At 42.1% G+C, this 22,279-nt stretch overlaps 1 protein-coding gene and 1 non-coding gene across 3 annotated transcripts in view; one reads left to right on the forward strand and one right to left on the reverse strand.

The window, feature by feature from the left end:
* The window catches only part of LOC135500796 (LIM/homeobox protein Lhx5-like), a 108,811-nt gene extending 89,449 nt beyond the window's left edge, over positions 1 to 19,362 (forward strand). For both annotated transcript variants that reach the window (XM_064792458.1, XM_064792450.1), the window contains exons 4-6: positions 3,153 to 3,333; positions 11,892 to 12,011; positions 17,092 to 19,362. In XM_064792458.1, the coding sequence (XP_064648528.1) occupies positions 3,153 to 3,333; positions 11,892 to 12,011; positions 17,092 to 17,279 (489 nt within the window). In that variant the 3' untranslated portion in view covers positions 17,280 to 19,362. The remainder of the gene's footprint in view (positions 1 to 3,152; positions 3,334 to 11,891; positions 12,012 to 17,091) is intronic.
* On the reverse strand, positions 6,619 to 6,706 carry Trnay-gua (transfer RNA tyrosine (anticodon GUA)). The gene is given in 2 exon segments: positions 6,619 to 6,654; positions 6,670 to 6,706. It is a non-coding gene; the product is annotated as a tRNA-Tyr (tRNA).
* Positions 19,363 to 22,279: the final 2,917 nt, after the last annotated feature.

Below are 22,279 nucleotides of genomic sequence, written 5' to 3' on the forward strand. Positions count from 1 at the left end.
GGCGAGTTGTATCGATGGGGTAACGATCTCCAAAAAAGAAGTATTCACGATATTTAAATCTGCGATTTGCAGTCTACTGATTCTTTAAAAATCCGTCACCTGTCGAAAAAAACAAACTTGATTGTGGGGGTAAACATGGCGGTTGTTTCTGTCTGTGTCTGCACTCAACGTAAATGTCGTTTTTGGATTGTTGCCCCACAAAATGATAGGTTTCTCGACGCATTCATTGTCCGGGTAAAAACCTGACGTCTGGGCGTTCGTTGCTGTCCTTACTCTGCAATCATCCGATTACCCCTGAAATATCGTCTGCGGGAAATCCGTGACTCCCATCAATGAACGCTGCAACACCAACCTGTGTCGTCTGCCCGAGTCTTGGCAAAGACCCGGATCTAGTTACATAGCCCTGGGACACCGCATCATCAAAACTGTCAGCTTTTCTTTAGAAAATGATCTGACAATCACAGCCTCACCCTTTTTCACTCAGATCATGAAATTATGGCGCACGACATGTCAGAATTGTAAACTTTCTTTTGATGGTATTCCGCCCTGCAAACGAGTGAAACATGTAGGCCAGATCTTTTGATGTGTCTAAAATGTCAGTAGGCTGATCGGCCCTGTTGCTAGGCGGAGGGATTACCGAACTCCTTTTTCACATCGAGGCCATTGTGGAATTAGTGTCAAATTTTGCAGGGTCGACTGATTTAACGCTTTTAAACGCTATTACATAAACGGTATACATGTATATATGGTCCGCGTCGTTTTTAAAGACGAGTTAAGACCATGTACTTGTAACTTGTGCCCATGGATGACCTATTTTTCACACATCGAGCATGTACCATCATGTGAGCGAAAAGCTACATCACTGTTCTGTTTCGCTCATCCTGCTTTAGGATGGGTTTGTGAATCATCCCGTTCTTCTACAACCCGCTCCGTGTTGCCAAGCGCTAAGATCTTGAGTACGACACTCTCTATATGCCATTCTATTCGAAAGCAATCCATCTTCAGCTTCTAGTGGGAGACAAGTTCTCCCAATAAAAATGAAACCTCAATGTGTAGCAATTCATCAGAGCACTTGAAAGATTTATCAAACCATACATGAAAGCAAGCGAAGTAGACATAGTTTCTGGATTATCCCCTTCATTGTCATCATACCATGTTCAACGCGCATCCTAACTCAATATTATCGCACCTCAGCAGCCGACGGGGCCAGGGGCTCTCTTCTCATTATCGTCGACGACCACGGACAGTCATGGCAGCATGGCTTATGGTTTAATGATAATCCCTGGCTGTCCTACCTGGGTTTATTAATTCTCATTCATGCACGGTGTTGTTCATATCACGGCGTTGCAGCCATGTTAGCCTGGGCGCCTTTGATAAAGGCGAACCGCAATCGAGATGAAGTAAGTGTTCTTACTTTCGCGTCGATGGTTAAAAGTAATATTGTCTAGGCTCCTGACCTCACTCTCGCTGTCGATGCTAAACCCAAGATCGCCGAGGCCGTTGGCCCACACTAAAGTAAACCCACTTCTCCTGATGACCTGAAAGCAAGGGAAGTTGTGGTTGTGATAACATCGCGAACAAATTACCACAAACAAACCAAGGGATACGTGAATATTCACCTTTATGATGTAAACAATGTGTAAAGAGGATACATACATGTATACATTTACATGTATTTACATATATACATGTACATTACTTCAACCCACGCTTGTTTATGTTACTTTTCTTTTAAGTTTTAAGTTTTACAGTGTGCATTATATGACCGGGTATATAACATCACTTTTGAATACACAAATGGCAGAGGTGAATAAAGGGAGGAAGGGTGTAGCGATTACCACTGGGGGACGCCGCCTTATCTGCCCTCGTCAGCTGCCTCCTGCTCTGTTTACAAACGTGACACAGGACAATTGACATCTTGGGCAAAAATCTATAGCTCTATTTCCCGATTTTCCGCAATAATTGGAGCGACACGAAGAACAGCATACCTGGCATTTTCATGCAAATTTGACAAGGAATCTACGTTTAGTGTACGGTTACTTTTGTGATTGACAGCCCATGTCGTGGAGATGTCACGCACTATGAAACATTCCTAGTGCATGGCACGGTTCGTGAGAGCGCAGCGCTGTTCACACAGCAAATATTTCATTTAGAGACCACGATCTGATATTTGGAGGAGTAAATTCGTATCAAAACACGTCTCGGTAACAATAACCGTGCACAGTATACCTCCATATCATTTTAACGCCGTACTATGGTACATGACAAACCACTTTCTACAGTAAATGTTGACAGGAGCTTGCACAATGTACAAAGCTTCGCTATTTTTCTCCGAAAGGCAGACGACCTTTGTTGTCGACAGATACAAACAGGTTTATAAAACTGATACAAAAACACTCGCACCTCTTTCGCGACAGCTGATCAAAAGCCTTTATTTTCTACATAAACTGAAAAAGACTAACAAGAATTGATACTGTATCAATTTTCTTCATAGTTGCGATGGCCTTTTGAATCCGTGTTTCACCAGATGCACTTACTCTCACATGACTAAAGGACTGAATAATGCCTTTGATAGGCGGCGAAAAGATCGATATGATTTCAAAACGTTTGTCAATTTCACTCTGGAAATTTATTGTTGACTTTGCATAAAGTTGTTTACTCTCGGTGTAGCTTTGAAAGCAATATTCAATTATGAACACTGCTAGTGACGATATATTCATCATAACCAAGCTGATGTCAAGAATTCCTTAGATTCGGTTTGGTCGGTCACACCCGTACCAATTAGACTATGAAAATCCCTCTTTTTCTGAAGATCTCATCGATAAATCGAACTTTTTGACCAGGGAGAAGACTACTATTTGTTTGCCTACGATCTCTGAATAACTCAAGCTTTGCCATCTGTGTACGTCCATGCACAGGGATTACACCGCGTCGACATTCAAGTTACTCCATGCAGATGACACCAAGGCCAGCCTGAGGATTTCGCGATCGGCTATCAATTTGAAGATTATTGAAACTCCTTTCGGTAGAACAACTTGATAGATAGAACCATTCCAGCACCCCCACGGCTGTTTCCAAAGCAAGGTAGCGAGCCACTCCACCCAAATGTTTGATATTCATTATTTAAAAATGCCCTTTCCTTGATGTTGCAGGTATGGTTCCAAAACAGACGGTCAAAAGAACGGCGGATGAAGCAGTTGAGTGCTTTAGGGGCGAGGCGGCATTTCTTCAGGAACCCTCGGCGGATGCGAGCGCTCAGGGCGGGTATGTCACCCCATGAGCTGGACGATAGCCCCGAGATGATGGGAACGCCGGGATCTTATTATTATGGAGGTAAGACGCTTTATACTGGTTCATTTTTCTTCGCCAGTCGGGAGCAAACTCTCAATGCCAACCCGTGTTGAGTCGAATGCATCGCTGGACTTAAATGTGGCCTAAAACGTCTTTGTGCGCAAAAAATGATAAATCAGTTGTCTCAGCTCATGAATGGCGCTGTACATGTCCTATTCGGATGATTCCTCATCCTGCTCATGTTGAATTTGCGGTATCGCCAAATTACGTCAATAACACACTTATAAGTACAAAACGGAGGCTTGGCTGTTTTTACAACAATTAATGAATGCTTTATTGCCTAATGATGAGTCTATTCAAAAGTTTTGTCACGTTCATCATAACTGCACGATAAAACAATACTTATACGGCTATTTAGCCAGTTAGATAACTTACCACATTGGAGCCGAGTGTACATTGGGAACGATGACAGACTGATCGAGTTCAAATATAAAAAAAGTTTTTTTGTAGGTATCCAGCTACACATATATCAAAGAAAATAAAGATACCTGTTACGATATTAATTGAGTGCGAATTGTATTTAAGCTTACTTTTGGAGAAATTTTCAACCATGATTTAACTCCTGTGTGATAAAATGTACGCGTTGAACTCGCCAAAACTAGGTAGTTTGTGTGCAAGATGTAGATGCAGTAAGAACTACCAACTTGATACAAAAATATCAAACTTCAAAAGCCAAAACTATGTATCTTAAAGTTGAGAAGGATTTTTCTGTAATGGTATGTGACCCCATAGGCCTTTTTCACAATAACTATAAGTGCAGATAAGATACATGTTGTCAAAAAATATGAAATATTACGAAAGATGCACTGCCTTGACCTCATCAACTTCCAGTGTCATTTTATCGACAGAGGCGCAAAATCATTTCTTTATTTGCAAAACACTGACGCCTATTTGCGAAGGAAATAACCAAAATGACTTACGAGGCGCAATAGCTCGCGGATGACGCGAAAGGAGGAGTAAATCTTTGGAATTTAATATTTAGCAAATAGACGCTAACCATACGGGTTTGGTTTGCCACGATGTGACATGCTTAGTATGCTTATCACCTCAGGCGTTGGCTCGCTAGCCGCAGCTGAGTTGACGGTATTTGCCAAATGGACAGACTCTGTTTTCCTAAATGACATTCCATTTCCAATCTCAATTTGTTAGCGGGAGCCTGGAAGCTGATTAGTTGTTGGTTAGGAGAGGAAACGCAAGGAAATGATGTGGCGGGGAGCGGAGATTTCGTATTTGGTGTGCGTTTGTGATGATTGATCGGGAAGGTGATGTTGGAACGCCTTCTTCATATCTGAGTGGTTCCTCATTTTTGGAACGCCTTCTCCATACCGAGAGAAATAAAGGTGTTAGTCAGTGGAATGCTGGCATCAAAAGTTGGTGGAACGTCTTGTACACAATCATGTATATTTGAGTGGTTTCTCAATGTTAAAAGTAAAGGTGATGTTGGAACATCTACTCAATATATAAGAGATTCCTCAGTGATAGTAAAATGTCATGTAGTCATGGCTCGACGCTGAGGGAAAGTGGACTCATCCGGTCTCAGTCTGTTTTCAGCGCACGGTTTCGAACGAATTTTACCACAGGCTCAATAATAGTGACTTACATAGTTCACTAACTTTTGGCCAAACTGGAAAAACTAAATCCAACATGGCTGCCGAAGCGACCATTTTGAATGCGTGAAAGCGCAGCGTATCGTAGAAGAATCTTCCTGCAGTATTTAGTAGCGGGGCGTAAAACAAGTGTTGTAATCATCAAACTCATTCAGATTAATTTCCTTAATTACGGGTATGATATTGTCGATTAAATATTCCTATAACACCAAACTAACCACAACCTTACAGATCAAACTCGCCACCAGCCCATGTGGAATGAAAACCCGTCATTACCTCTCTTAATTGCTGCCCACAATCTCACAAATAGCTTGTATGGCTAACCAATGAAGACGCTTGTTGGACATTTACGATGCCATTCAGCGGTGTGAAACTTTTGTCAACATTCTTCCAGTGTTTTTTTGTGAATCCGATTTTCGATTGTAACCGCAATTACGGTCGGTTGAACGCCAAATCTGATACCCTCAACTGGTCCAGCATCTCGTTTTTCTCAACTAATGTCAAAGATCAGCTCCTGAAAATGTTATTGTCGGGTTATTTTCACTCTGGTGATCTGAATAGTTTGCTTGGCTGGCTACTCCCCCGGTTCCTGTCCATTCTTCCACGGGTCGTCTTCGGACAAAGCGGTGCTGGTTGTTGTTTCAACCCGCCTCAAGATCGCGCTCACGCAGCTGCCCAATATTGTCTCGCCCTCCTCAGCAGCAAAGCAAGGCGGAAGGCGCCCAAGTCACTCCAGAATCACATTGTCCCTGGAATAATCGCATCCCCAGTCTAACTCACAAAAGCTTGGCCAATAATAGTCGAAGAATCGTATCGGGTTTTCCATGTCTCTTTTCGATGCTCAAAAAGCCAAACAACCATTCACATCAAAAGATGACGATTCAAAGGGTTTGAAAGCGACAAGATGGCCGATAATGGTTGAACGTCTGTGTCTAGCAGGGGGTTAAGTTTGTATGAGGCACGGGCAGGGATCCACTGGCATCTTATTGTTTAGGGCAAGGATAAAGAGGCACTGAGAATGGGTGTTCTCGTGGGAGCAGGGGGTTGCTTCCTGGTGATGGAGCAGGCCGAACAATAAGGGACAAGCTTTATCATCAATATCACCAGCAACTGAATATAGGGTTACACTGGTGCATGTAGTTGGCGAGGTGCCTTCTTGGAACGTGGATGACTTAGCAGGACACTTTATACCACCGAAACCAGGGAAATGTCTAACGTTCTCGGACCTATGGCGACCCTATATGTCTTCGAGTTCCTCACTCGACATAACATAGATTCCATTGGTGATTACTGGACGCGCGACCACCAAAACCTAGCCATTCCTGTAATATTGTAAAGTTATACTTCATTAAACGATAGTGCTATCATTCCCTAATATCGTCTCAAAGCATGATTGGCATGATTGTTTACAAATTGGATTTTGATATTCTGCGATATTGGTGATTGGGGGCCATCTTGGCGTTTGATATATTGCGGATAGTGGATAGGGCGCGGCCGTAGACATCATTCAAATTGACCCGGAGACCCTTTCTCCACAGTTATACTCAAATGTATAACATGGCTAACTGAAACCAAAACAATGACATGTTACATTGTGATATATAATATATGTACTTGTAGAAAATCGCATTAAAAGGAAAAGGCACTTGACTAAAAAGTGTCTCTCCGACCGGATTCGAACCAGTGACCTAAGGATGGCCAGCTTTACCCACTACAGTCCTCCGCTCTACCAACTGAGCTACAGAGAGATGTATGAAGGCAGCACGAACTTATACAAACACGTTTCCACGTGTGAAAATGTATTGTTTCTTCTAACCTTGACAAAATGAAACGTCCGGAAGACGACCACTCATCACAGTAGCTTTACCTTCAACTCTTCGACATTGATGAGGGTTACGGAGCCTTCCTGCAAATAACGATATCTAGAGGAACAACTGGATCTCGAACTTCAGTTGCATTTTAACAGTCATGCGAGAGGGATTATCCTAAGAATTTGTGGACGTCCAGTGCTTAGTTCTTGTTGCTCCAACATCATGCCAGCTTTTGAATCCAATTTCACTTCGTCTGTAACTCACTACTTATGCCAAAAGCTCATGATGCCGAAGTTGCTATCAGCTGCGACAGAGAATGCTCTCCGAATGCCGCCGCTTTCCTTCTCCCAAACTCCACATCCGCTGCTGGTGTTTTCTAGTCACCCAACGCAAGTCACTTCATATAAAGCGATGTCATTATCTTTGTGTGATGATTAAGACGAAAATCTAATTAAGTGTCGATATTTGACAAATAATCTCATTATGTGCCTTATAAAACCTGGCTCGGGGCGACGTGAATATAGCACCTCCATGGCTGCGAGGCGGTGCAGGGGTCAGGGGTCAAATAGAATGAGCTGCGCAGAGGTTCATGATTTACAAATCTGCCAACGGGGCAATGGCGTATTGTGATGGGTTGAATTTATTCTCTTTAGATTTAAATGTTACCTCGACAGTTTGAAATTGAAGTGTGCGGTGATACATGTTGATATTCTGAGATATGTGCTCCGGTGGTTCCGCAATGTAATTCCACAAACACATATTTACGGAAGCATCGTGCGGCCAAGGTGTGCAGTAACCAATTCATTCTTCAAACTTCATGCTGAATTCGTTGAGATTTTTTTGTGTGGTTGTCACTTTGATGCGGGCCCTTTGCCAGCAATAAATTATACAATCATATACATTAATGAAATGCACCAATGTGAGCCCCTCTCAGCTGGTCTCATCAGACACTCACATTTACAACTAAATAGTTGTTTTCACTTCATGTTAAAACAGGAGTAAGCGAGCTTGCACATTGTGGTGGAATTTGAATATTTCATGAGTTACATTGACTGGAGAGTCTGAATCTAAATGTGATGGTATCATGAACGGGTGGTGTTAACTTTTTCAAATGTAGTATGAATTTTAATAATCATATTGTACCCTCAATGCACTATCGACCTTTGCGACAACATGTTGATGTAATACTAATAGGTACAGTGGGAATTGTTGGTACAGAGTGGTGATTCAGGTGACGCATAATATGAGAGCTTGGTGGGATTTGTTAATTTCCAGTCGACGTAGTCGACCACCACGAGCCCTTTGAGTTCTTCTTCCCAAGTTTTACCATGTGTTATTTGTAATCTTTTAAAAAGGCCTACCAAAAACAGTTGGCCCAACTGCAAAAAATCAACCAGTCATCTAATTCGCCGCTCCTTGAGACCAGCACTTGGTAGGCCCGCCAGTCAAAATCAATGCTTGGTCTATCCGCTTGTAAGTTGTTCGGTTTCGTGTATCACCTAATGAGCAAGAAACTCAAACTTGATAAAATTATTGAATATTCTCCGCGCCATGCCCAATTATTAATATTTTTAATGATAATACTTGAATCATCTGCAGTAGTTATATTGAATGGAAAAATCGACCAATGTATTTTCTTCAGTCTATAAAATGATGTTGAAATGTGAACTCCAAATCAAATAGTTGTGGTAATTTTTCCTGGCTACTTTGCAAAACTGAAAGAAAACTTTGATATCAATCCTCTTCAACAGAGCCAATTAATTCGTAAACATCATCTAATTATGCCGCTAATTAACCCATCGCGTTGATCACCTTTCAATTAAGTTACCCGCAATCGATGTTCTTTTGTGCTGAAATCACAGCAAGGCGCAAGTTTGTGACAGGAAGAAGACTTAACTTTCAAATTAGTTGGATTATGAAATCCCATCGATTCTCAAAAGAGTATGGCCCTTTTAACACTCTAAAGATCGGTAAGTCACCCTAATGACTCTGCCACATAAAAATCGACTAAATTTTCTTTTATATCGTCGGCGTAGATACCAGCCTACAATATATCATGTCGTACGGATGGGAATGAAATGATTGCCAAGAACAAAATGCCCCAATGCCAGTTACAAAATAAATGTTGTCATCCAGATGAAATTGATTCTTCTACATTGCATTCTTGTATGACCAAAGGCCATACACAGCAAGTCTGTTGCGCGATCACCAAAGATTATCTTATATTTCTTGAGGCGTTCTCGCCTGGCCTTTTCTTAACACCAGCGATCGCTCTGGTTTATAAACGATCTGCATGTATCATAAAAAGGTTCAAAATTGACTGACATGAATCTTGATTCTGAACAATCTCCTTTGATACGCATTCTAGTAACGTCAAATGTTTTGATTATGACGACTTGCCATGTGCCTTCGTGCTGAATGTCAACCTTAGTGTACAACCATCAACACACTGCACTAACGTACACGGAGCGGCTTAGACCCACTCCTCAGAATCGATTAAAAAAATATCTGTCCCTTTCCAAAAACAGGTTAGGCAAAGTTTAGTCACCGCGTATGCAGCTGATCGACTAACTGCTATCAATTATTAATTCGTGACCCCTTGAGTTCTCCGAGTCTTCAGGATCATGTGCTACGGAAAAAGACTGAGCTTCGAGAATTCTTGTATGGGAACAGTCTTGTCCGAAAGTAACAAAGATTGTTTATACTTATTGATATCTTTAATTCCAGTATAGTAAATGGTATTCCTACAACTTGTATTCAGTTGTGTTCCATGTATACCATAAGGAGAGTTCTAAATGAAGCGGTTCCAGACCTCGAAAAAAAATCGGTTTTTTTTTCTTTTCTCAGACTGTACTTGGAACCACGATCGATTGCCGTAATCGTTTGTCAAGGGACGATTAGGGAAGATTCATCTTTGAGACTTTACTTAAAGACTCTACTCGATGTGAGCTTATATCTTTACGTCGCGAGACGCTCGACAGGGCTTTCGGTGTACATGTAGTTTGTAGATTGCTAATTTCGCATTTGCTAAGATTTAGCCGTTGTGTTGATCGAACTTTAGCTTCGAATGAGAAGGCAGTCTGGATTTACAAAAATTGCCTACTCGCGCTAGGTGATGCCTAAAGCCTCATGAAAAAGTGAGACCTTAAATAGCCTAGATCTTTTTAACACCCAGAGTTCACACTTATTATTGCAAACACATATTGCTCGCATTGCAACATTCAAAACATTTATCTAGTCAGAACCCCAGTAAAAACCTTGTTTGAGGATAGGCACTTCTGAGTACGATAAGCCGGGGGCGATTTGGCGCGCGGCCTGGCCCGGTAAATCCACATTTGGCATTCCGTACCAGTGTTGAAATACCCGTTTTATTTTCTTGACGAATTTAGATTAAACCAAGCGTGCTAAACCACAATATTTTCATTTTGGCGTTGAGATCTCAAACAGCAAGACCTGAATGGTAGACATTACAAAGCTGCCGCCTTCATTGTAATTTGGTTGTCCTTGCCACGATGTTGTTGTAGGGCTGTTTAGTTTGACGCAGTGTTACCGGATTATGATGTTTCTTTACATGCAATCCTTATGTCTACAGGAACCTTACCATTATTTCAAGTATTTGTTAGTATTTGAACGAGCATAACAGTTCTCAGTCAAGTTTGTTCACGCCACCCTCGCGAGTGAAGCACACACCGGAAAGGTTCCCAGACCCTGGTCAGAGCAGATCCCAACTTTGATAAAAACAAGTGTTTTTTTAATACACATAAAGTTAAGCTAGCTGTTAATGCAAAATATCTATCCTTTTTAGCATTGTTTATAAAATAATGAAGGAGACCCTTGCTTTTTCATACAGGCCGCCACAAATTCCGACTCGCCCACAACGAGTAACGCATTCCCACGGTAAAGTCCCTACGCGAGTCATTCGCAACTTTACATGGGAAATAAAAACAGCGTTTCAAAATATTTATATTTGCATTTGAGAGCAATTAAAACTGTAAGTCGTGTTAGAATACCGATCAGACCCGGCTTAGTGACTTTTATAATATTGATGTTTTCCTGAAAGTAAAGCTTTTCCACAATTCTGCTATTTTCGTGTCCTCTTGACTATTCTCATAGGGGTGAAAAGAAGGATATTTTAGTTAGTTTTTGGTTCTGACGCAAGCTTTCAATAACTTGTTTCTTTTATTGATTAGAAACATTATTGGTTAATTTATTTAGTGAATAAAAAGGCCTTCCAACACATTCCTGTCATGCCTGAAGACATCAAGACGTTCTCGACCCGGGTCGAACCCCGCCGATTTTTGGTTTATAGTGGCCGTTCCTTCTCCTCTTGTCTCTGCTTCCTGCCATCTTGCCGTCTTGTAACATCCCGCTCTCTATCATTCCTCGGCATCTCGTCTACTTATTCAACCGATTAGCCAGTTTTCTGCATCATTAATGGCGAATGAATAGTCAAAGTACGGAGGTTGATTTATTGAGAGAGCGGTTACAAACCATTGGTGCACAAAATGCACGCACTTGGGTCCCGTGTGCGAGGAGGGAAACGGGCTGCTGGGATGGGGGCTCGCGCTTCAGCAGTGATCCTTGACGTTCTGAAGATGATTCCTTTGGAAGATGCTTCCTTTGAAAATATATCTTTGTGAGCTATCTTATCATGGTACTTTTAATGGCTTTTATACTAAGCTGATTATGTGCTCGCTTATACATGTACTAATGGAAGTTGAGTGTTCAAAATACATGCACATTGGAAGGCGAGATTAAACTCATACAGCTACCAAATGGACGGACAGCCTACCTCCAACCGTATCCACTGTGTCACACCGCCTTATATGCAAAGATTGTGTTTTGGCCAATAAATTTCATTTCATTTCATTTCACCGTGCACTGCTGAAGGAAGCATTATATCTTTTTCTGCATTATCAAAACACTCTCTTTCGTTTCTGCCACCTGAAAGTATCACCTCCTATTAATAACGACTTATCCTTACTTATATGTGCATATACGAATTGAACGGCCCTAAAACGATCGACTCAACTTAACTCCTACTGCCTTACAGAATACATGTAGACCTACAAGTTTTCCATTTACCTTTATTTCACCGATTTTGCACATTTTTTCTCTGCAGATAACGGTCAGGATTTCTACCCAGGTTACCAAGGATACGGAGACTTCTTCCCCGGGCAGGATGGACACGGCAGCTTAAACTTTTTACCTCACAATGGTCCAATGGACGGTGTACCACCAGGTAAGGAACATTACACTTTCAAAGTTATCGAATTGGGATAGTCCAGCTGTCCGAAATTAGGAATACCTTAAGTCGGGTTGCAGTCCATACTTTATGATGCAGTCCTGTCATCGCAGCCGCAAGCTGGAAAGTAAAACTTACCATTTCTGTTAGAAAAAGCAGAAAATTCTCATCAGATTTTCCCAAACATTTTTTTACTGTGTGCTTCTGCTTAATATGAAATATAAGCTTATTGTCGGACGAAAACTGCCTTCCGATATCCAGCATAAAGAACGTGACAGCGCGATATCATCAAGTCTGCAGCTGCAAATGAAATTTAAAAAGATTACGTTAAACTATATCAAAGCTACCAATATTTTCGATTTTCATGAAGTAGAATTGATTATATTACAGCATGCTCTGTCAGTCTTCTCCTCAGCAGCAAAAAGATGACAAATTTTGCAAACATGAAACCCGACACGCTTACCCTCCCGATTATTAGATATTCCCATCAACAAATGCAATTATCAGATAGGTTTATCTGATCCATGTTGTAGAGTAAACGCAGGTCTTCATCGTGTAAACATCCAAATTGTTACGTAGTTCATCGTCTGATTCAATTTGTCAACGAAGGTTTGCTCAATCGCTGCGTCCGCCTTTCGAATCGTGCAGCGTCCGAAATCATATCTCGCCTATCAGATAAATCATATTAGGGATGCTACAAAATTCGATTGTTTCAAACCATGTTTCTCCATCCAAAATGCAATAAGTTTCAGTGTCGGTTTACATTTAAGATGCATAAGTGAGGAATATTACGTTTGAGGTTGAACGTTCTAATCGTCTGCTCGTCAATGTCAACAAGGTCAGATCTGTTGGGATATAAATTGCGGATCGGATTTGCGGCCGGAGGCGCGACCTCTGTCTCTGCGTGATCGGTTGTCGTGAATATGTAATCTCCAGCAATGTAGCCGCATTTTATTATCATATTATGAAATCAATAGCGCTCGCTGGGGAATATTGTATCGCCTGTTTTAGTGGAACTACGAGAAAGCTGTGAAGGATGTTTGACATTTAACTTAGATACGGACTCGAGACAGAATGTTTTTATGTTAGGGATACATCGTATAAGACATTCAGATTGTAATAGCCATTGGGCTAGTTCCATGGTGATATCCGAGGACGGTGGTGAGACTGACCACAGAGCCTCACTGGGTGCAGGCGTGATCCGGGCGTCGAATTTAAAAAGCCGATTGTGCGTTTAGCTCAGTAGCTATCTTGTTGCTCCATGTAACAGCGTCGGGCCTGGTGGCGAGAATACATTTTAATATATTTTATTTACTCTAAAAACTGCGTTGTTGACAAAGAATTGACAGCAGCGAGAGAATTCGCAACAAACCACAGAAGCATGGCTCTGTGATTCCAGACAACCATAAAACATCAGAGAGTTATCTTTGAGCATTCTCTAGTAACTACTCAGAGCCAGCCGGCCATGGGGAACTACGTTCTATTCTTATATGGTGCTTTCCAATGGACAGGTCGTTGCTCAAATTGCTTCGAAGTCGTCACCCCTTGATCTTTCGGGGATGCTAGCAGCTACCTAGCGCTCACCGTCGAACCGTTGCAGGACAGAACTACGGATACGAACCTCTTTGTCCGAGAGTCCATCACTCTTACCACTAATCACCGTGCTCCCCATCCACATACTTACGCTTGGTGTATGTCATTAAGCCAGAGATGTGTCATATTCCATACTCTTTCATCGACTATAGGGTCTTGAACTACGGCCGGTATATATATTGGCCTAAAATACATAAGAAATTGGTGAATCATAGATAGAGAAAAACCGTTCTGTTATTCTACCCTCGACCTATCGCCTCTCTAAGAAAAACTACAGGTGCCCGGTGTTTGTCTAACATTCAACATAAGCTACCATCTATCATCTTGCTCTCACAACTATGTAACAATTTGTCGCTCTTGGTTTTCCTCAATCTACTTTATGAGTTGCTGTGTTTACGACCTCAGCAAAAGAAATCGCACAGTGTACGTAAACTGCTGTAATACTAAGGCTTGCTTCGTGCTGGTTGATCCGTAACTTTATTCACAAAAAACTGAATGTTTCGGACGAAAAATAGCAGAAAAAAGATTGATTCAGAAATTCATTAGCCACATTCCTCAATACACTTTGTCAGCTGGATTATAGCTCGACTCTATAGCGAGCTGCAGTTGCGAACGAAGCTTCCGCGCCGATATGTGATTAAGGCGTGGCCTTCTATACATGTGGTTACATTTGTGATGGCGAGCAATGGAAAATCTTTACTCTCTCTTCCACTTATAAAGAAGATCGATCATTGAAGGAATATGGTCTGTCATGCCTCTATAGAGAATGCGGTCTTTGCAGTGGAGAAAAAATGTTTGGAACGTTTGAAAGCCTCAGACCTCATGAAAGAGATAGCGAACGGTTGTCTTTTACCGCCCACCGTGATGCGTGCATCCTTCACTCAACAACTTCGCTCTCCATTTCTTTCCGTCAGTAAAAAGTGCTTTCGAAAAGGTTTTCGTTCTCGGGGTTCCCGGTTTTGTTTACATCTTAAAACAAACATGCTCTGCCACCATGGCTTCAGTGACTATCGCGTTCAGTCACAATAGGTACACGAACTGAAGGCCAATAAACCTTTAAACCAAGCACAAACCTGCTGCAAATTGACAACAGAACTAGAAAAAGTGATAATGATGCCTTTGTACGTGTCGAAAAATAAATATTTACGGAGCAGACGGTTTGGAAACGTTGCCACCGCTGTAACGAGCAGTGTTCGCGTTACAATCAACTGCGCATGTCAATCAGGCGCAGGTGTCTATTGCGCTTGCGCAGCCGTCAGCCTGTCAGCAGCGACACCAGAAAGTCTAGGTTCGTGGCCCTCGGTTATTTTACAAACGGGATCAAAGCATGTTTGGCCGAACTTTGGTTCCATAAACATTGCGGCAGACGGTAGACGTTACCGTGCTGCGTTCATTGAGTGACGGCAGTGTGTGTGGGTACGGATCAGTTCGCCGCCATTTCTCATGCTGTTTTCACGTCAGTTTGCCTGAAATTCCTATACAAAAAGCTTCAGTCTCATACATAGAAAATACGCCACGGTTCTTGGAAATCGCTCTCTAAGACTGACGTGTAAATGTGTTACAAAGATATATACTGTTACCAAGAAACATAATTCATTGATTTGTGTTGTTGACCGGGCGGTTTCAGAAAAAGTATTCATCTGCTCTCATTAGTGTTGTCTGGATGGAGAAAATGGCACTCAGCCGTGTCTGACGGCTGCGCCTTGTATCCTGAGTGACGTCAGCGTAGGAAAGCATTTTTAGTTCCTCGAGATCCTTGTTATTGTTGAGATTGATTTGCTATGCTGTTCATTCTGATCAAGCTGATGGTAAGGCCTACTCTAAGACCGATTTCTTCGTCTACGTTACCAGCCAACAAATGCTTTCCTACCATTTTGTAGGCTTATGAAGTGACTTTCCTGACGAGTGGTTCATTGGTCACTGTGTGGTGCTGATCACTGAAACCTTTCGGGGTACACTGAAAATTGTGCTGATCAAAATCGCGGCTAAATTCACACCAAAAACAAGGGTTACGGGCAAGACTCCATTGATTGCGATTTAAGCTGCGTTCTCGCCATCGCATGCAGTGGCGAGAAACCTACACGAAGAAAAAACTGTCTCCTACAATCGCATGTTTTACACCGTTAATCTTTTCAATTTCATAAAAGAATGTCTATGAGATATTAAAGGTGTCGACCACGGCGTGTTCCATTGCGTGATGGAGGAACATCACCCGCCATTATTGACAAAATGGCGGGTAAAACTAATGAAAGGCAGGTGCGCAGTGTCATCTGAGGGGAAGATATAAAATGTGAATGTCAATTTCAAATAAAAGTGTCCCGACCTGAATGTGAAATCTGACAAGTTATGCTCATTAATAATTATTTCATGATTTTGTGAAGGTATCGAAGAGAGTTGCCTCGCCGTCTGCTGTAGTGAGTGATGCGGTGGCTAACAATTGAACTGCGCGTGTCCGTACAACTAGTTTGTTAACAAAACTGTCTCTGCTTGCTTCTTTAGAAGTTATAAGATGAGTACTAGTCTATCGTTGATGAATACTATATTCGTCAAATGGAACTCGAAATTGAACTTAACATTTTCCACATATCAACGTTTGACGATGGCAATATTAGTACGCATTCTTTTTGCACAATGGACGGCAATGATATTGCTCAGTGAAATGTCCATGGTAACATTAAAAAGGTACAAGCAGACATGTTTAATAGTGTCATTGACAGTTTCTTTAGCTATATAGCAATGTTAAAAATCCCACAAGACGTATGGACGCCTGCGCCAACTGTCCATTCGCAAGATAAATTTTCCATTTGGTTATCAGAAGAAGGAGCATCCCATTGCATTGTTAATTACGCGCGAGGCGACCGGGTTATGGTCTATAAAACACCGGGATGAGACAGGGTCACGAGAATTTGCGCTGGATGCAATATTGAGGTGCGAAGAGTTCGTTATCGGCAGGTGCTTGTCGACCTATCAACTTCCTCGCGGAGCTCGTTAGGGACACGTCACTGATGACTGATTGCCTCCTGCTACCCTCGCTGCATGGGAATTATCATGATGCACGATCGTATAAGATAAAAGATGCAAGAATTTTATACTCTAAGCGAACGCAAGAATGCTTTTTGAAGAATCCATAAGCTGACTACAAATTTTTTTAGGTCGCCCACGTTGCTTCTATTACTTTGAGGATACATATTGGCAATGATATCAAAGAGATGTATGTATTCAGAAACACGCCATGTTTGTAATGATATGTCGGAGGAAAGAAACCCCTTTGAATTCCAGCTGCTCGGTATATGGCCAGAAACAGATAGCGAGCGATCTGTTTCTGATATAGCTTATGGATTGGCTGAAGTTACCCTCCATCCCTTTCGGTTTATGCAAGGAGGCGTTTAGGATTGTCTTCGAGATAATCTGCTATCAGTGTTTAAAAAATTGACCTTTGCCAATAATTCAAACTGACCATGTTGTTTCGTTTCTCTCGTTGCAGGAAGCATCGCCCCGGACGGTCAGTTTGTCCACCACGACATGATGGTACCAACCAGTAGTCCCGAACCACAAATGCCCCCCATGTCCCACCCAGATTTCCCTAACGGTCTACCTCGAGGCGCCATTCCATCGAATTACGGACACATACCACATGGACCACCGCCGGAAATGACGTCGGAAGCATGGTGACAGATGTAAATAAAATTCTATTGGATAATTCGTATCACGTGACGGAGCAATGGCCAATAGCGCCTGCTCAGTGCGCCAGATTCGGCTTCTGCGCACTGATATGGACTGATCTAAAATAAGTATTACGCTTATTCATTGGTGCATCGTCCGATCAGGGACTCTAAAATCTTGTGGAGATGAACTGAGCGCCGTATGTTCGCGTCATCGTGTTGAAGTCCTGTATTTATGGGCTCGCTGTGCTAAAATGACTTTGAATGCGAGTCCAATTCCGAAGTAGAAATGATACGCCAGGTATTGATCTATATCTGATTCACCCATGAACTCTCGTGCGCAAAGGACACTTCAATGAAAGGCCTGAAGAACGCAGAAGAAGACATGAGACCTTTCCAAATCCTTTTCCCAGTGCGATGTGATTCAAAATTATCATGGCTGTTCCAAAATTTCCGAGTGTCATATGATTGGAAAGTATCCTGACACATCCGAATAGTCGTCTTTCATTGAATAGGTTCTTTGTGCTAAAGAGGTTTTAACTTATTTTTGTGTTTCTGGATAGATGGTAATTGGCAGTCTTCTACAATAATGCCTGCAAGCGGTTACTGGTGAAACCCGAAATGAAGTGTTGAAATTGTTTGAAATCATCAAAATCGTCGTACTGACAAATGACACCAAAACTCCGCAACCCGAATGAAAGTTCGCAGTTGACAATGCATTGAAACTACGAGCTATACTAGTACCAGCCATAGTTTCGAATTACCTTACTAGCAGTCGTTCAGTTCGAGGGAGCATTTAATGGGTTAGATTCATTCCTATCGACGATTTCGTTTACATGTAGCTTTCATATCATTCCTGGCTTTACTAGTAACCCCTGCCGGCTCTCCTGCATCAAATCGAATCAGAAATGGCTATGGTATTGTACAGTTTTCTAGCATGTCGACTTTTCTACAGTTACAAGAAGAGCTTCTAAATTGATGTGATAAAGTCCAAGGTGGGGAGAGTTTAGAGTATTTATGGTAGAGATATAGAAAATATAATTATTTTTACTAAGGAAGGAGACTGAGAGGTGCATTTTTGTCGTATGATATTGTGAAATTATGTCGTCATTTGTTGGGTTCTCATTTTGTTCGTCATGACTCGTGGTTTACGTGGCTCTCTTCCATTGGTTCTGTTGTAGATGTAAATGTGTATGTTATATCAATCTATGTCCTCTCAGTATCTGGCACGTGGCGATGACTGCGAAACCAAAATCAGAGTTGCTGCGTAATCAAATCAGAGTTGGTCTAAGTCACATGAGTATGGTCTCGGTGTTGGACGATTAAGCTACCTACAAGAGAGTATTTCGAGTAACTTCTGCAGGGTTCCTCCTCCACGTGGGCCGCAAACTTCCTTTCTATTACAAGAGGTTGCGCCTGCACAAAGCAGGTTTCTGCTGTTGGATTGCCCTTGATGGTTCACGATGTCTCTCAACGGACGCCCGAGTCGTGGGGAATCCCTGCAGAATCAAACCATGACATGACTGCTATATCTTGGACTACCAGTCTCTTTCCGCGTTTGGTGTTAAAATGTGGGATGTTTCAATCCATCGGTGTTCCCTGGTGACACTTCTGGAAGCCATTTATTGCTGATTGGATTTACATGAACCTTGTTCAGTCCTCTTGAAAACACTTTTTACGTAACGTGATTTTCTGGTTATGGACGTCAAGCAAAAGTTTTGAATCTGATTTCTGTTATTTTCCGTTTCTGTTGAAGCCAGAACTCGAGGGAACACCATCACTTGAAATATGACTGGGTAGACCAAGAATTGATTGTTCAAAACAGCATTATCACTAACACTGGCGTTAAGTAAAATTGCAGACTTATCTGAAGAAGATAACGCTCACTTTATGCCAGCGTTAGCGAAAATGATATCAAAATGATGTTTTGAACTGTTGCGCAGAAATACCATAGAATCCTGGTATTTCAGGATGCTGGTTTCACTTTGAGATGTAATATATTCACGGTCTTGGGACGTGGGCATCACGTTAACCGATGGCGTAATCATGATATTTTATTTGAAAACAAACTAGTCTATAAATAAAGATGCCAAAAATTGACATAAAATTTTGTTATTTATTTCAAGCAAAAGATCACAGCCAGAAAGCCGGAATAAAACCACTTCACGGATCTTTTAAATGATGTTGCATCAATTTCCATTTGGTGGTCGTGCAGTTTGGCCAGCGTCCCTGCTGCGTCCTTCCACGCGCATCTGCCATGGCGCATCGGCCGCTTCAAATATGGATGAACACTAATTTGAATGCAAATTGAATTGTAATATCAGGCCGAGATTGGGTATAACTTGGTAATCCCTTTTCCTAGGGGGGCTCAAACCAGATCTCTCCTGCGATACTGGTGATTAATAGAGGTCTTCAGTGCTAGCTTCCCCAGCATGACGATTCATATCGGCACGCCTAATTCAGCCTAATGCATTTGTTTCATCGCCTAGACGAGCCTTGATCGAGGTCTTGGCAAGAAATTCCGAAAAGATTACATATTTAGGCTTGAGATATGGAACGTACGCGACAACGGTGCGAAAGGCCAGCGACATTTTTACTCGGCGATGTTATCGACTGAAGTTGGATTGTTATGTATAAGGTGATGCTGCGGCTGTTTCTTGCCAGCCTACGTTGTCTTTAAAGGATCAGTTGGAACCATTTATATACAACTATTGTCTTCCCCAGCCATATTTGGCATAGATAACCATGTCGACTCCGAGAAGGAAGCCGCTTAAATGAGTGGAAGCTTCTGGTCAGTATTCTGAGTAGTCGTCACAGCGATTTTCTTGCCCATTTCTTATGAGGAGCCATTCTTTTGTGCGACCTCCTCCAGCCAAAGATTCTGCACCGACTTGCCCTCATTCGAAAGAAATCTTCACTTAAAGTTTGAATCTAATTATCATGACATTATCTCCCAACGATATTCTTTGCCATTGCAATTGGGACTTAACGCGAATGGAGCTCATTTCCAGCTGTTTATTTTGCCTGAGATGAATTTGGTAGACAAACTCAGGTAAAAACCATGAAAACTGATCAACGCCCTTGATTACGGGCACAAGCTTCTAATTGCCAATTTCCTTAGTTTCATGGGTCTATATTACCAGTAGAGGTGGATGTTTACCTTGGGAAGTGGCGCTCAAACTACATACGCGCTCCGGGAGTCATCGCTAATTATTTCCTTTACGGGATTCACAGCTATGGAAAGCTCGTGAGATATTCACAAAATCTGTCAGTGGTGGAATTAAGGCGGTTGAGAAGGGAACGCCTTATACTGCTGAGGGAAAGTAAGCGACAGAGCTATGAACATAATATTATACACTTCATCAAGTAATACGACGTTTTTGATTTCATTAATGATGGTCGGGCTGTGCACGAATGGGTTAATATGACGAGGTGTCTGAAGAGATGTGCTCTGAATCCCCAACTTCATCAGACGGCTGCTGATTGGCTGAATCCCTGCGGGGTCATCAGGAGTTATCACGGAGTTCGCCGCCAGATCACCAGAGTTCACTGATGACAGCGCAGTTACATCGCATCGCGAAAAAAGTCAGAGTTTTTCTCTCGGCGGGATATGAAAATATGCGTCTTGGAATCGAAACAATATCATCAGTTATTTAGCGGCTAGTGTTGTAAATGCCCTTGTGACAAATTGATGAGTTATTTTAGTAGTATGTTGCTCAGGGGCCGTAATCACGAACCCTTTCTTTTGTGGTATCTTCAGACAACACTTCCTTCACTTGTTTCTGTAGTAGAAGTTGAAATGTTGAATACAGGACGTCGTATTGGGGAGTGCGTCTGTCATCATCCTCATTTCTGGTGTTTTTTGGCATGGACTTGATAGAACGAGTATTACCAATGACGACCCGCGTTCCACGGCATCCACCAAGCCGCACTGGCAATGAATCCTTCAGTCTACAGTCGCTTGATGTTCCAAGTAGCCTGAGCAAAGTATGTCATCTCTCGCTGTTTAGCAGTCTGCAATGTTCAACCATTTACATGACACCTTCATTATAGCATATAGAGACACCCCATCTTTACATACTTAATAATTCATGTTTCGCCTTCATCAAGGTCTTGCCGTCTTCTCCAGACGCCACAGCCAAGATGGTTTTGATAATTCCTCCCGCAGCGCAGCGGCCTTGAGTCGTTCACATCTTTATGATCTTGGATTCGCATCTGCATCGTTTAATTAATGAGCCATCAGAAAGTACATCGTACATGTAGTGTATATTTAAGCATTAAAAGCGTACCGCAGCAGCTTTGTGCGAGCTTGTAATGAATTGCTTGATGTCCCTCTCCTCCATCAACAGAAGCAGGCGGGGCCAGTCATCGATCGGCGCATGCGTTGTATCCATGAAGACGGGTAAGGCATGAGCGGGAGTATTACAAGACGAATTATTACAATCAGTTCACATAGATTAGCATATGATTGGTATTATCTATTGCATCTTAAAGCGCCTTCATTATATTTGCTGGAAAGAAATATACATTGTCAACATGCCGATTATGTTCTCGTTGATCATACCCTGCGTGGAGACTTATACGGATGGAGGCTGTTCCATGCCTGGGGAAGGGGAAAGTCATACCGGTACTGTCTTCAGAACCATGACAACAGTATATGTCATCGTTTCCTCACGGCTTCATATTACATTATAAATACATTATGTATGGTAAAAACAACGGTCTGGTCATCCTCTTGAGGTATGGAGCAAGGCATGCAGAGGTGGATTTTTGTGTGTGGTGACAGCGTCATCTGAAGAAGGTACCAGTGCTTGGCCAGGAAGATAAATCAACGAGGCGGTAATAGTAGCCCAATAAGCAAAATACAATTGCACCCAGTGGTAATTTATTAGGCAATGTCCAACCAAATTACATCAGCGAACGGTTTCCATCAACATTCACGTCGAGTCCGTATGAGAGAATGATTGTCGCACTGCGACAACCTTGTGCGCATATATTATCACCACTTGA

The sequence above is a fragment of the Lineus longissimus genome, chromosome 2 (assembly GCF_910592395.1).
Source record: "Lineus longissimus chromosome 2, tnLinLong1.2, whole genome shotgun sequence".
In the NCBI taxonomy this organism is placed as follows: Eukaryota; Metazoa; Nemertea; class Pilidiophora; order Heteronemertea; family Lineidae; genus Lineus; species Lineus longissimus.